General features: G+C 44.2%; 1 protein-coding gene across 1 annotated transcript in view; it reads left to right on the top strand.

The window, feature by feature from the left end:
• DCDC2C (doublecortin domain containing 2C) overlaps nucleotides 1–16,144 on the top strand; it is a gene marked incomplete at both ends in the record, with an annotated part of 118,232 nt that overhangs the window by 39,046 nt on the left and 63,042 nt on the right. Inside the window, one exon of the mRNA XM_081068860.1 lies at nucleotides 2,115–2,186. Within this exon, the coding sequence (XP_080924986.1) occupies nucleotides 2,115–2,186 (72 nt within the window). The remainder of the gene's footprint in view (nucleotides 1–2,114; nucleotides 2,187–16,144) is intronic.

Here is a 16,144-nt window from a genome sequence, read left to right as displayed (position 1 = left end):
TCTTCTACCTGATTATTAGATGTTGGAGTCCCATGTAAATTAGGGATGGGACAGCATTTGTTTTATCCCTCTAGACCTTTTTCCTGGACGAAATTCTGTATCATGTGGCCTCAGGTTCTGTACAGCTGTCTTTTCTGAGCTCCAGACACATACACACATCTGCTGAGTTTGTCACTCATTAGATGTTTTAAGATCCTGAAGTTCTGCAGAGTGAGGATGAGCCCATGGTCTCCTTCCCCACTCTCCCCAAACTCTGTTCTCTCCCAGTCCGAGCAGATGTATGGCACCCATCCAGCCAGTACGACAAGAAGAAACTCATGAGAGATTCCTGAGACCAGCTGTTTTCAGCCCTCTGTGTCCAGATCATGTCAAGTTCTGTCAGCTTCCCCTCATCAGTATGTCAGGAGATCCAGCCCTCAGTGTCCAGCCCTCTGGCACGCTAGTTCTGACCTGTCGTCTTCTGGCTGCACTACTGTGATCACGCTAGTTCCCCGTACTCTGACCACCTCCTGTATCTTTGAAGTTCAGTGCTCCCTCCCGCAGCAGGGAGGTCACAGACGGTCCCTTGTGCCTGGGATGGTCTTTCTTTTCCTTTTTATATATTAATGGGTTTTTGTCCTTGAGATTTCAAATGAATGGTTGCACTAGAGGAAACATTTGCTGGGCTCTCGTGTATGTTAAATCCCGTCAGATTCTCTTTCAGCTTTGTGCTCGCGTGTAGCCCCTGTCGCAGCTGTGCTTTCACACTTAATTGTGTGTGTGTGTAGTTCATATTTGCCTTCCCCGTAAGACACGGAGCTGCATGAGGCCGTGCGTGTCTGCCCTCACTGTCACTAGGGTATCTTCAGCACCGTGTGACAGTGCGGTAGGTGTCCTGTGTATATTTGCCAAATAAATCAGTGCACCAGTGATTGGTATCACAGCAATTAGTCCTTGGAAGAACGCGCTCTAACGTTGTTTTTCATGTGGTTTGAACAGTCCCTACAGAGTTCTACTTCTCGTGATGAGTTTTCTCTGAAAATATAGGAAGACATTGCTCCTTCAGTCTTGGTCTGAAGTTTCAGAAAGTCTGGTACCTGAGGTCTGGGCTAATGGGACCAGCTGAACTGGACACACCCCCACGGCACTGTAGCCACGGAGCTCGTTTGCTACACATTCAAGGGTCAGCTGGCAGGAGCCAGTGGGTACCTAGGGCTGACATCCGTTCCGGTCACTTGGAAGGAGGGTGCTTCTCCACCCACTTCAACTCAAGTGTGGCTGAGTGACCTGCTTTCACCAGTGACAGGAGAGGGGCGGTAACGAGTGACGCTCCCAGGCAGAGATCTTATGAGCCATCATGGAGCTTGCCACACTGCCCTTCTGTCTCTGAGGCCATGGAACCCTGAGGAGTTGGCGTCCCCATCAGTCTGGCATCCTGGGTGACTGACGAGCAGCCCTCAGTGGATGTGGCAGGTGCACTTGGTTTGCTTGTGACTGCAGGGTCACCCACTTACTCTGACTGTACAGAAATGTAACTGAGACAGAACGAAATGACTGATACAGAAGTAGCCCCAGTGGGAGTCTTTTGTTTTTTTTTGCCACAGAACCACATGACTTTCCCCAAGACTGGAGAGAGGTTCAGGGCACCACTTAATTTAAGATGGTCACTATGTTTGCCCAACAAGTCCTGACACTGGTGTCAGCAAGCAGAGTGAGTACACACTGCTGTGTGGTCAGCCAGCTGGGCAGGTGTCTGTTGAACACACAACACGATGGATGGGTCCCCAAGGTGCACTGGGGGTTTGAGAGACATTTCTTACCTGCTGACCAGAGGCACGTGGGCTGACCAGTCCGTTCATTTTACACAAAAAGAGTTGATAGTGTTTCTCCTTGAAGATTCCTCCAGCAATTTTATTAAACAGGATGGTATTTCGTTGGTGGGACCAAAAGTAAAACTGCAGAGCAGATGCATTGCTGTGGGAAAGAAACCACCGTGGGAAGCTGTAGTGACTGTTTCAGCTCTGTCCATGGACGTGGTCTCAGAGCCACACGATTTCACGTGCTCTGAGCCTCCCAGGGAGGTCTGACGTAGGCTGACGGCCACTCCATCTACACATGGTGTCTTTTGTGCCTAGGTACCAGCTGAGACAGTTAAAGAAGATGACCAGATACCCAGTAACAACCCTGGTTCTGAGAGCAACAAGAAGGTGAGCTACTCCTCTTTCTGTTTTGCGTGTGATAGCGTGGGTCTAAGACATCTGTTTACCCTTTGAACATGTTGAGCGCATTCATTTTGACATAGAAAGAATCAGAGCCCTGTCGGTTCCAGGATACAAATCAGCGGAAACTGGAGCGTAGCGTGTGTTTTCCAGGTGGGCTGTACTTTGCATCAGGTCTCTTGTGTGCCAGAAACGACATGAGTCATTTTAATGGCTTCTACACTTGTCCTAATTACCTTTTCCGGTACTGAAAGTGTATATGTGTATATGTATATATAAATATATATATACTTTCAGTCACAGACCAAGAAATTCTTTCCCAACTGCTTTCAAGATCTATTTTTAGAGGGGAGAGTCAGGGGAGGTGGACTGTGGCCCCAGGAGCGTGGGGGGCTCTGTTCATGGGCGCGGTGGACACTTGTGTTGTGGGGCGTTGGCGTCACGTGGTAGCGCTTCTTGTTGGGGAAGCAGGCGCGAGCCGCAGACGCCTGTGGGTGGCAGCACGAGCACAGGAGAGCCTGGCTGTGTGGCTTCTGTGTGTGGCTTCCGACCAGACACTTTAGACCAGCCCTCGTGCAGGACGCCATGAGGTTGTGACTCTTCTGTACAAAATATGTGGAAAACAGAATGTACTGTTATCTTGATTTTGTTATTGAGGGAAAGTTGGCAATTAAAGATTGCACATGTTTGATGATTTGATGTCTGTGTACAAGTCACCACATGAAGTTAATTAACATGTCCGTCACCACAGCACTTACCGCTTTCTTTCTTTCTTTGTGTGGTGAGAGCATTTACGACAAAATTTACTTTAAATATATAATATAATGCAGGTAGCTAAGAAATGGGTTTTTTGGGAATTCATTTTCAAAAGTCTAGCTCTAGGTTTTTTTTCTCAAGGTGATTTTTGTTTTTAAATTTTGGCCCCAGGCAGGAGGTTTGTAATAAATCTGGGATATCAAGTTTGAGTTTATTCTGAGGCTGAACCCTCCAGAGCTATAAATAAACCTGGGGGTTGCCACAGCCTTGCCAGTGATCCTCTTCTCCTCCTAAGCCTCCCCCACAGCTCCCCGTCTCCCACATTTAAGAAGAGGGAGAAATGGCCCGAGGTGGGGGAGGGGGCTTGTGGAAGGTGCCAGGGCCACCGGGAGTTGTCACTTGTTCTTGTCCACCTTGAAAAGGGCCATTTGCGGGAAGGACATGGGTCCTCAAAAACTTTCCCAGTTTTTCAACACCAACGGAGTTTAGGATCTAAAACAGTCAAAGGGAATAACCTTTCAAACAATCGTTTTTTTCCTTCCTCATACTCTTAAATGTTTTTGATTTGGAGTCAGTTTTGGGGGAAAAGTATACTGTCTGCGTCTGGATGGTTAGGGAAGGTTTCAAATGAGGGGCAGGGAGAGTAGTTTACTACTCTGGTGATGAGCGTTCCAGTGACAAAGAGGACATTTGTCCCAGGGCCTTAGGTGAAACGTGGCAGAGATCACGTGTGTTGGGGGAGTGCAGGAGAGGAGAGAGGTTATGTCTCAGTTATGGAGTATCCCAATGGTGTATTTTAATGGAAATATGACACAGGCACTTTGACTGCATGAAGTTTATTTCATCACCTGGGCACCTTGTGTTGACTGCCTGTTGACATTTGTCGTCTACACCTTATTGACTTGTTACGTGAATCTGCTGGGCCTCTGGGAGCATTTGTGTGTCTTAGTAACTTGACATCAGCCAGCATATTTAGTGTCTTTCTTAATGCAAGCAATATTATCGAAATGTTGGCAAACCCAAGCAGCTAGGGTTTTGGTATCTGGGTTAAGAATCTATGCTTTGGGTAAAAGAAGGTGATAAGGAGCATCAAGCCTTCATTCTCTTGCCCAAACATTAATGACATCAGAGGGGTAGGGATGGGCTGGAGAGAGGTTCACGCCTGTCACTTATGTCCCATCTCACCCTCACATGCATTCTCCAGTGTAGGTGTCAGTACCCCACTCTGCAGATTTGATAACAGCAAGACGGCTAGAGCTTAAATAACTCGACAGTGACATGCAGTGAGGAAGGGGCAGGGAGCTTGGATGTGAACCCAGTTTTGAACGATCCCATTGGGCTGTGTTTTCTTCCCCCCGGGGAATTATGCTTGGGTGTAATTTCTCAGGAGAGGCACTCACGGTGCCAGGCTTCCTGGTCTCCCCCTCCTAGGCCGTTTGCTTTGTGATGTTAGGTATTCTGGTGACCGGGTACAAGATGGCAGAGATGTGCAGCTCTGTGAGTTCCACACTCCATCTGCTTCCAGCATGAGCCGAACAAAACGGAGTTGGTGGGTCTTCCCTCCTGGCATGAAACACCCTGTGGAATTGAAAGTTTTCAGCCCTGAAACATAGCCCCTGTTTTTTGAAGGATCAGAAAAAGAGCAAGAATTTTATATGCATGAGCATAGCCACTAATACGACTACTGATAGTAAAGCAAAACTACTCAGACACCACTTCCTGGCCAGTGGCCCCCAGTGGGCTGTCCTGCGCTTGGGAGGTGTAGTTACACTTGCCGTTTCATGTGTCTGTTCCTTGAAGAGTGAACCCTGTGATGTTTATTTGACATTAGCTATTAGGTTTCCTAGGCATGTCGTTTCTGTGGTGACGTCCTCCTCTCAATGAACTGTGACATCCTTAAGGGGCTGAGGACGTGCCTCATCATCCTCAGTGTCCCTTGCACTGTCTAGGACAGCGCCTTATCTGCTGCAGGTTTTTATCAAACAGTTGTGGTTCCCACTTACCGGTGATGAGTTGCTTAATCTTAGATATGCAATCCTGGAGAGAAATGGCAACGACTTTGCAAATTTGTAAGAGAGCACTTTATTATGAACATTATGGTAAAAATGTATGTTCTGTTTTTGAAGTTTGATTACAGGGTTTCTGTTTTCATTTAAAGTTTTCGTGTGTGTGGTAAAAAACATATATATCATCAAAATGTGCCACTAGAACCATTTTTTAAGTGTACAGTTCAGTGGCAGTAAGACGTTTGCAGTGCTGTGCAAGCATCACTGTTATGGTTGTCACTGGCCCAGAAGTGCGTGACATAAAAATCAAATGCAAAAAACAGAGCTGTGCTTCCATATGACTTTACTTCACCCTCACAATGCTTTAAATATGTTAATTGTGCAGGCATGACAACTCTGCCAACATCTGACACGTTAATAGAATTTTTCATCTTAAAAAGAGAATGTTATCAACGTTAATCCACTAATTTGAAAAACTCTTCTGTGAACTTGTAAAGATGAAACATGTACTTTGTCTCCTTCCCCTGTTTCAAGTTGTGTTCAAGACATAGGGTTTTAAGTAAACTGGGAGCTAGAGAACTTTCTGCACGGAGCCAGAGTGGGATTTCCTCAGGTCTTAGTGCCTCCTGGGGTTGGCCCTACAGGTGTGCAACATTTTATGTGCAAATAGCACTCTTTCATTTGTGCGACCTGCGGAGTTTGTACCGCGACGTGTAAAGTTTTAAAAAGATTCAAGTCCATTCCAAAGGAACGTGGAGGTGTGAACTGCAACGCTGGACGTGTGTGCAGAGGCCTGGCTTCCGGGCTCTTCCGCGCTGGCATGCGTCCCCACCCGGGACAGTCAGGTGTCTGCTGGCCAGTTCTGCAGGCTGGTTTCAGAGAAGACTCACGCTCAGGAACAGGCAGTCCTGTGCGACCTAAGCCTTTGTCTGACTCTGAGACCTGAGGTATCAGTCTTCTACTCGGTTTTTTGTTTGTTTGTTTGTTTTAAGTTTCTCCTAGTTTTGAAAAGGCCACGTGAAAATCTCATGGGTAGTTTTGTGTATTCTGTGCAGTGGGGAGAGTGTTGGGAGAGGGGAGTGGGGAGAGGGAGAGGGTGGGACAGAGAGAGAGGGAGGAAGAGAGAGCCAGAGAGATTGATTTTAATATTTCGGGTGCTGAGGTTTTCTTCCTTTGCGCTTGTGCTTTGCACATTGCTGCCTCTTGGTGTGCTCCGTGTGCTGCCTAGCATGGCCTCGACCTCATCTCTGCCCTTGGAAGTCGCTCCTGCCCTCTGTGGCTCCTTGCCTGTGGCAGCCTCCTCCTCAAGCTTTCTGGGTCTTTCCCAAGAGTTGGTGTCCTCCCTGCATGGTCTCCAACAGTATTATGTTTGCATTGCTTACACCATCTGAGCCACACTGGCTTTTCTAACAGTCATTTTGTGCATCTCTGCTGTCTCCTTGGGTCGACTAAGTTTGGTGGAGGAAGAGTCTCTTCTCAGGTCATTTCACCATCACCTTCAGCACGTTCCACATCACCTGGCACACAGGAGTAACTGGTCTTAAATTTGATCAAGAACCAAGTAGGTAGCTATGGTTTGGCTGTAGCCACAGCTTCATGGAGGCAATTTGATGAACTCTGGCCAGGACGGTGGGGGTGTTCGAGCCGGGCTGGCCAGTGACTCCCAACAGAGAGGACTGAAATGAAGCCAGGTATCCAGGGAGACTCAAAGGCTCCATCTTAAGGAGCAACCAGCTCCAAAGACATGACATTTCTCTGTATGGAAATTAAACTCTTCTCTTGGGCAAATACCATAAAGTCAGAAGTCAACCAAAACCTGGAAGGAACTATTTTCAGCACAAGTCTAATTTTTATAATTTACAAAGAACTAATAAGTCATTAATACAACCCAATAAAAGAAGGGCAAATGAAACAAACGGGAAATTCATGGAGGAGAATACAGATCTCCAAAAGATGTAAGAAAATATATCCAAATCATTCCTAATTAAAGAAGTACAAATCATAAACAGTGAGTTTTTAAAAGAAGATTCAGAAAGAGAATGTCCAGGGCTGGGCAGACACAGAAGAGCAGTGATGGTTCTCAACAGGTTGAAACATAAACTGGTACAGCCTTAGGGAAGGGATGTCTGCTCTATTAAAATTAAACAGGCACATATTTTTTTAAACCATCATTTTCGTAGCTGGGAATCTCCCACAGGTATACTCATTCAAAACAAAACAAAACAAAACAAAAATAGAAACAAATGAGATAGTCATATTTAAGGACTTGTTGATTAATTTATGCTTCATCCACGTAATGGAAAACATCCCAGCTGTAAAAATGATAAAGTAGACCTATATTTGTGTACTGAAGTTTGCGGGTTCCAAGATATAATATTAAGAGAAAGAAAATCAAGGTGCAACAGAGGATATAACATGCTATATTTTGTATAAAACCATTTAACAAGATGTATGAGGTGTGATCAAACAATATGGTGAAGTTTAAACAAAGTAATATTTATTACAGTAAAAGACACGTTGCCATTAATCCCCCTCAAAATACTCTCCCTCACTTCAAACACACTTATCCCATCGTTCTTGCCACCTTCTGAAGCAGTTCTGAAGTCCTCTTTCATGAGGGTCTTTAGTTGCACTGTCGTGGCTGCCTCGATGTCCTGAATCATTTTAACTTTGGGGAAGAGCCAGAAGTCTCATGGTGCCAGGTCTAGTGAATAAGGTGGAGGAGGACACACTGTAATGTTTTTATTTGACAGAAATTGCCATACAGAAGCGATGTGTGACACGGAGCATTGTCATGATGGAGGATGATTTACGGCACACGTTAAAACACACCTTCTCTCAGCCGTAGCTTCACACCCGACTGACTGCACTGAACAAAATGAAACTTGTCCCACACTATTACTGAGGTCCAATTGCACCGCTTCCTGTATTGAAGATCTCTGCCTTTCTGTTGGATGGCACTCGGCAGTAGCATTCACCATATTTTATCACAACAGAAAGGCTCCGTGTCACACATCACTTCTGGAATGGCAATTTCTGCCAAATGAAAACATTACAGTGTGTCCTCATTCACCTTATTTACCGGATCTGGCACCGTGTGACTTCTGGCTCTTCCCCTAAGTCAAATGACCATGAAAGGTAAACGTTTTGAATCAATTCGGGGCATTGACGGAGCTACAACAGCACAACTAAAGACACTCATGACAGAAGACTTCCAGAACTGCTTCAGACAGTGGCGAGAATGATGGGCTAAGTGAGTTTGAAGTGAGGGGGAATATTTTGAGAGGTATTAATGACAATGTGTCTTTTGTTGGAATAATTTTTAAAAATTTAAACATTAACTGTATTTTTCTAATCACATGTCATACATGAAAACAAAGAACTTAGAATGGGAAAGGTGTCCTGACGAAATGGAAGGGGAATAAGAGGAACAGGACAGCAGAAATGGCAGAAGAAGGGGGTCAAGGCTTGAAACTGGACAAGAAAGAATTTGACCCAACCAGGAAAGAGAGAGGAGATAGGGAAAAGTAAGGACTTACCGGACAATATCCTTCTCGCAGATTGTTGATTACTGTGTTTATTTTTTTAATAATAGGAAGAAGAAGACGCCGGGCTTTATGAAGGTAACGAAAGAAAGGTTTGTACCATAAATTCTGCAGTTTTGGGTTTCCTATTCTGAAGACAGACCTAACACGATAATCAAGCACTTCCAAGTAGTAAACTTGGTTAACTGTTGGTCCATTTGGTACAAATTCATAATGAATAATCCCTCTGATATAAAAAAAGGTAAGCAACATGGTTGTAACAAGTTTGTGAACCTAATTGTCAGACCTTGTACATGTATATTAAATCATTGTGCTGCACACCTTAATGCCCATGACGGCGTACAACCAACATAAGTATGCACACTTTTTATTTGTTAATCACACCTCAAGAAGGCTAGAAAAAAGGATGAGCAAACATGGGTCAGCTTCCCCAACCGCATCTTCCTGGGGAGTCTCAGAACCTTGGCTCCCTTGCACTCAAAATGCCCTCCTTGCTCCCCTTCTGTAGTGGACTCTTTCCCTTCCTGCCCTCACCCCTGCCATGTATTTGCAGCGGCCTGGGCTCCATTCCAAGCCTCCTGCCCTCCCCGCAAGCATCCGCTGGAAAGAGGGTAGAATCAAGGCAGCGTGTCTGACATGCTGCCACTGGGCAATCTGTCCTCAGGGCCCCGATTTGCTTGTCGACCTTGACAGTGTGGAAGGAAAAGGGGGTGAAATTAAGCCAGATGCTCAGGGAGGCACTCAGGTTGCCTGTCTTTGGCCATTTGTTTCCTGGTTTGTGTTTTCATTCACCACTTGTCCGCAATGTTACCTATTATAGAAAACTGATTTGAATCAGGTGAACAAAACTCTTACTTCAGGCCACCTGCCAGAACACAGATGAGAACGGCCCTGGGGTTTTGCTGTGAGCACCTCTTAATTAGAAAATGGACTTTGTGCCCAGCTTGTAATCCCTCAGTAGCAGGAGTAGGACAGGAGAAAGAAGTGACCCTCCTAAGCTCAGCGAGGTGGTTCTCTAGGCGTGAGTCTGGCCGGGGGATACAGTGTACCCTAACTATTTCCGTTCTCAGTGAGGGGTAATTTTATTTCTCTTCTGCTGCCTCTTGTGTACCAGTTTCTATTAAAATGTGACCACAGAATGTACAAACCATCGCGGCCACAAAAGGAAGAAGCATTTCACTTTCATTTATGTGGTTTTCTACATGAGTTATAGGGATGCTATCTTGTAACTTTAAAACACCTGAATTATTTTGAAGTATAAGAATATTTGTGGTCAATTTCAGTGTTTTTGTAAGGAAGCAAAAACCCTGGAGTTCAGGGTTCTGTAACACAGATAAGGCCATAAATATGTTCTTTTTTTGACAGAAGAAGTAACATTTTCAATGTTCATTTCAAGGCAGGCTTAATGAGAAACTTTACTGGCTGCCTACGCCACACTCTAGGAAGGTAATTTTAGGTGAATTTATTACTTAGTTACCCTAAATTGATGGCCATATTTTGGAGAAAAAATATCTTTTCCCATGAATAGTTTAGAGGAAAGAAAATCAGAAGCATGGAGAGCAATGGGGCCAGATGGTGCACGGGCACTTTGAATTGACAAATGGGGTTGTCCCGAGGCTTTTTCTTGATCCCACATATCTTCTGTGAACCTGGCAACTTTTCTCTAAGAGGAAGCCAAGATAAGAAATCACAGGGTGGCTGTTCTTCAGAGCTCAAGTCTCCTCTTAAGATGGCTTGGAGATGCCGTCAGGAGGCCATGTAACATCGATTCGAGTCAAGGCACTTATTTATTCATCCTCAGGGTTTATCTCTATTGGTATTGGAAGGAGGTTAGTGCCATAGCAGTGCAAAAACGAGTTCTATAAATAAAATTCACATATTTAGCTTGTAAGTAGAATGAGGAGGGAAAGACAGGCTTTATTTTTTTTAAAGTTCTGATATACCAAAGAGCAAATTGACACCTTGCATAGAACTGTATTCAGGATTTCATGCATTTCACAAACTGCTATGTATCGTAGCACAGCGCATGGGTTGGATTTCTAATTACCAAACTGTACGCGTACTTGGGGGACAGGGGGACCTGAAATGCCCCTAAATGTCCTTCGGTTCTGCTCTGCATCTGAAGCTTGTGTGACATTCTCTGAAGCTCCTTTGCCACCACGTCAAATGTGTATTATGATGTCTGCATCAGAGTAGTCACTGGCTCCTGTCCGGGCGTCTGTCCGTGGAATATACAGGGACTCTGGAACCTTAACATTCAGAGCCAGAAGCACCCCTAGAAATAAACGATTTGTCTCCAGTCATTTCACATGACTGAGGAGGAAATGGAAACATCTCTTTACTTCTCTCAATACTGGAATTTTTAGCAATTTTCTATTGCCACAGAAATATTTTAAACTATTTCCAAATATCCATTGAGGGCGTGCTCTGCACTTAGTGCTCATTCAGGTGTAAAAGGCTTCGTGCGAGGTTCAGACACAGTGAGGCGTGGCAAGAGCCGACCTTATTGTCTGGTGCACACATCACTGCTGCCCACAGAATCTGCGGGAGGCAGTGGGCCTAGGGGCGCTAGGCTAGCCCATGGCAAGGGACTTAAGACCAGGTGTTTAATGCAAAGCGTCTATTCTCATTTGCTGTATATAAACATATGGAATTAAATTTTTTTTTAAAATTTGATTTTAAAAATTAAAATATTGAAAAGCTATCTAAATAGGTGAAGCTAGTGACTCCTTTTTTCCTAATAAAAAGAATAAAATCCTAGTTGAGAAATTCTCCCTGCAGATGGTGAGCGTGGAGGTTGTGGCTGCATTTATTTCAGGCCTTGGAGGTTTGGTGCATAAAGAGAAGTGTGACGAGCCTATGGTCCTACTGTTAGAACTCATGCAGTAGTCTCCGTAACTTTCCGTAATGTGCTGCTTACTTCAGTGGCACTCTAGCATAAAGTAAAAACGTTAGAGCAGTGGTTCTCAAACTTCTTATTCTCAGGACCCATAAGAGCTGTTGTGTGTACGGCTGATAGTGATCAGGAAGTACTAGAAATTAACAGAGAAATTTAAAATCATCTGTTGATTCATTTAAATAATTATAACATAAATCAAATGCATGCTATTATAACTAACATATTTTTCACGTGCAACATATTTTGCAAGACAGAAAAGGAGCCAGTGAGCAACGTGTATTGTTTTCCATTTGGCAGCTCTCTTGACTGGTCTGGCTTAGACAGCTGGGTTTCATATTGGCTTCTGCACCAGTTTGTTGCTTTCTAATATTCTGAAGATGATGAAAACCCAGCCTCACATAGATAGGTACTTGGAAAAGAAAGGGACGGCGTGTTCAGATAGTTGTGGATGTTCTTTGATATGACACCGAAACTTGACAAGGGACAGTTTCTTAAAGATTAGTTGCAATTTGGAATCAGGCACCATAATCAGTGAAATTTTTATTCTTTGTTACACTAAAATCTGTTGTTTTATGCTGCTTTTTGAATGAGTTTTCTCCGTGCATGAGTTTGCAAATATTGGATTTTCAGGGGGTTATGCAAATGTTGACACATTGAATTATACAATATTAAGACAATCATGTGCATTAATAGTTCCACGAATATCTTTAAAAAAGACTTCCAGTATTGGAAAGCTATCAAACACATGTGCATGTTTTGCAAATTCTAATTTTGTTGCATGCTCATATTTTATTATTGGATCCAAATACTATCAGTTGTGTTCACTGAAGTTATAGCCTCATTTTCTTCAAGAAAGTGGCAACATGATACAGAAGTAAGAGATTCACAGTTATGATAAACATTTGAAAAATGGTCTTACCTTAATTTCAAAGTACCTCTACCTGGGCTGTTCTTATAACTGAAAGTGAGAATTTTAATGTTATCACCTTTTACTCCCATTCTGGTCTCTTAGAGAATTGGGATATAGATTGAGCAAAAGTCTACCCTCTATCGAATTATTAGTGACATTTCCTTTTTAGGTCAATTTTGATAAGACTAGATTGTTATTTTAAACTTGGGAATATAAACTAAAACGGGAATGAGTGCAGCCAGTGACCACGTAGAATTAACATACTTTTTTCTCCTTATCAATAACAAGGAAAATCAACTGAAAATCAAGGAAATGTCAAAATAACCTCCCCTGAGTGAAAAGTCCCTACCCAGCCCCAGAAATCCCACCCAGAGCTGATAACAAGTCATACACATACACCTTTTATCCTCCCTGCTCCCTCTCCAGAAGCTGCTTTGGGTGAGAAGGCATGGAGTTCTGGGTGTGTTAACCCAGGAATGGCATAATTAGAATGAGAGTGGTCCATGGAGGTGGGAAGCGGCCATCTACGTGCAGGAAGCAGGGTCCACGGAGGTGTCCGGTGTCAGCGGAGCTGTCAGCTCCTTCCTGGTGGAGAAAGTACCAGAGCCTAACAAGGGGCACGAAGAAAACCCACACCTCCATCCTTAGTCATGTGACTGATGTGGGTGTTTTTGGAAAGTGTGTTTCTTCACTGGTCAGTGGGAACAAAGTCAAAGAGATGCTTTTTAGTGTTGCCTTGTATCAGCTGCTGGTGACCCTGACAAGTGGCAAAGAATGAGTGTGTCACTTCGTGTCTGTGTTTCCAGTGCAGGGCTTTCGTGAAATGTTTTAGAAAGTACTTTATGACATTTTAAGGGATTTTTTGCAAGGAAGCTTTCAGTGTTTGATCCTAGAGATGGTGAGGACGGATACATGGCTTACCGCACACTTTCAGTGATGCTGCGTGCCCAGTCGATGGGTTTCTGCGAGGATGGGGGGATAAGGTGCAAACGAGCAGCCCCTCATTTCTCTCTCACTTCTAAGCAATGATGGGTTTTGTATAAGTGATTTTCTAAGTACACGATGTCTCTGAGGATAAGCCTCAAGCTTTATTTTTTTTAAGCCTGTCTCCTGATGAATCCGTCATCATTTTGCACATGACAGGCGTTTGTCCCTTTGCAGAATGGCTTCCGCGCTGGCTGTGCTTTTTGTGTCCTGTTCACTTTGTGCCTTTTCCTGTCTTCTCTCACTGCGGGACTCAGGAGCACCTCCTGCTGCTCTCAGGAGGAGTGGGAGGGGAAGAGGGCAGCAGCTTCCATCACCCCTTTCTAGCCTGTGGCTTCTGCTGGGTGGCAGGGCAGGAAACATCTAAGCTGGTGGAAATTGTGCAAATGGATTCCCAGTGGGACACTGAAGACTTTCTTGTCAACATGGTGTGCAGGTGTGTAAACACGTGGATTTGTGACATAGTATTTAGTGCTGTGTTTGCCTTTTGCTGTTTTCTGGGTAAGTGCTATTCCAGGAATTCTGTCTCCAGATAAGTGAGGTGTTGCTGCAGCCCCCTGAGTCTGCGCTTGCTACTGTACCTCACATTGTAGAGAAAACTGGGGGGGCAGCCCCTCACAGGCTGGGCTGATGAGGCCAGAAACGAGTGGGCCAGCTCCAAAGCTCTGGTCCTGGGATTTTTTCCTCAAAAGTGAATTAGTTTTTAACAGCGTTCTTGCGGTATAATTCGTGTATACTGGAGTTTGAGGAGCTTTGGCAAATGTCCCCATGCCCAGCCAGTGGTGACTGACAGCTGGATGGGCTTTCCAATCAGACTTCGGATTTCAGCCCACCTGTAACTCACACTTCCAAAATTTTCTCGAAGCTTCCAGGTGCTCTGCTGCTCTGCTGGTCACCTTGTATCAGCTGCTGGTGCCACCTTGAGCAGAAAGGCTGTGATTTGGCCTCAGGGTGAGCTGCAGGGGTGCAGAACGCAGTGTCTGAACAGAATCCCCCTTGTTCCTGCCTCCTTTGGTGTTTGCAGGGCCTTCATAGCTGCTTTCAATAATTGCGAGCATCTTTTTCAGTTTATAATCTTATGTGCAGGAAGTTCCACCTGACCCAGAACTTCACAGCCTTTATTCCCTTCTTGGGTCATTTTACTTCCTTTTGAAAAACTGAGGTGTAATGTAAGTACGGTAAGACAAAACCCTGTTCCGTGTAAAGTCCTAGGAGTTTGGGGAACACATACAATCCTGTAACCAGCAGCGCAGTCAAATATGGACACTCCATCGCCCCCCAGTTCCCTGTGTGCCTCCGTAATCAACCCCCTCTCCACCCCACCCCAACCCCACTGCGACCTGGTAGCCACTGATCTGTTTCTGTCCTAAGGTTTTGCCTTTTCCAGGAAGTCATACAACTGGAAGCGTATGGTGTGGAAACTTTTGAATTTGCCTTCTTTCTCTTACCCTGAGGCATATGAGTCACAACGGACCCTGTATGTGCGGGGGGCCTGTTTCCTGACTCAGTGTCCCTTCTCTGGATCCACGTGTGTTCCTTCTGCCAATACTGAACTGGCTTGTGTACTGTAGTTTTGGACTCAGATTATGTGAGACCTCCCGTTTTATTCTTCCTTTTCAACATTGTTTTGGGCTATTCTAGGTCTTTGCTCTTTCAAAGTCAATACAGACTCAGATTGTCAATCTCTGCAGAAACCCTGGTGAGCGCGGTGGGACTGTTCGGATGTGTAGCTCGACGTGGGGGTCTTACATGTTAATGGCATTGGTACGATGCATGAAGCCGTCCTCTCTCCATCTACTGAGCTCTGTGGTTTCTAAAACCAGTGGTTTTTTTTTGTGTGTGTGTTCAGCATACTGATCTTCCACATATTTTGTTAGATTTACACCTAAGTAATTTGTTTTTGGAACTGTTGTACATGGCCCTTAAAATTTTAACTTCTAATTATTTGTCACTAATATACAGAAAAACAGCTGATCTTTGTATATTGGCTGGTGTCCTAGAATCTTGATAAACTCATCAGCTCTAGTAGCTTCCTGTAGATTCTTTGGAATTTTGCTACTTAGTCATATTGTCCGTGAATCAAGGCCACACCATTTCTTCCTTTCCTATCTGGGTGCCTTTATTTCTCAGTCTTATCTTACTGCACTGGCTACAGTCTCCAGTATGATGTTGGATGGGATTGGTGAGAGCAGGCGTACTTGATTTCCTCCTGATCTTAAGGGGAAAACAGTCAGATTTTCATGACTATGTGCGGATGTATGTGTATGCGTCTTTCTTTATGTAATTACATGTTTATGAATTTTTGTTTATGCATATGTGTATATACATATTTTTGTGTACGCCATTTGTCAGACTGACAGTTACCTTGTATTCCTAGTTTGTTGACAGTTTTACCATGAATGGATGCTGCATTTTGTCAGATGTTTTTTCTGCATCTATTGAGATAAACATGTGGTTTTCCTGTTGAGACGCTGAACTGAGTTGATTGATTTTCAAACTTGAATTAGATTTTCCTTCTGGGGATAAACTCCACTTCTTTATAATGGATTATCTTTCCTTATATATAGTCGGGTTCAATGTGTTAATATTTTGTGAAGGATCCTTGTGCCAGTTTTCAAGATGATTATTAGCCTGCTGTTTTTTATTTTTTTAAACTTGCAATGTCTTTCTTTCGTTTTGATATCAGGGTAATGCAGGCCTCATGAAATGTCCACGGGTTATGTTTCCTCACGATCAGAGTGCAGTGACGGGGTTTTAGAAGGAATAAAGAGGCCACGTGCTTTTCTTGTCACATCTTCTCAGGAAAGGTCCACATGACATCGCTAATATTAACCTCCATTGCTTGG

Source organism: Rhinolophus hipposideros (genome assembly GCF_964194185.1).
Source record: "Rhinolophus hipposideros genome assembly, chromosome: 12".
In the NCBI taxonomy this organism is placed as follows: Eukaryota; Metazoa; Chordata; class Mammalia; order Chiroptera; family Rhinolophidae; genus Rhinolophus; species Rhinolophus hipposideros.
The sequence above is the reverse complement of the archived record's forward strand: the minus strand, read 5'-3'. Positions and strand labels throughout refer to the sequence as shown.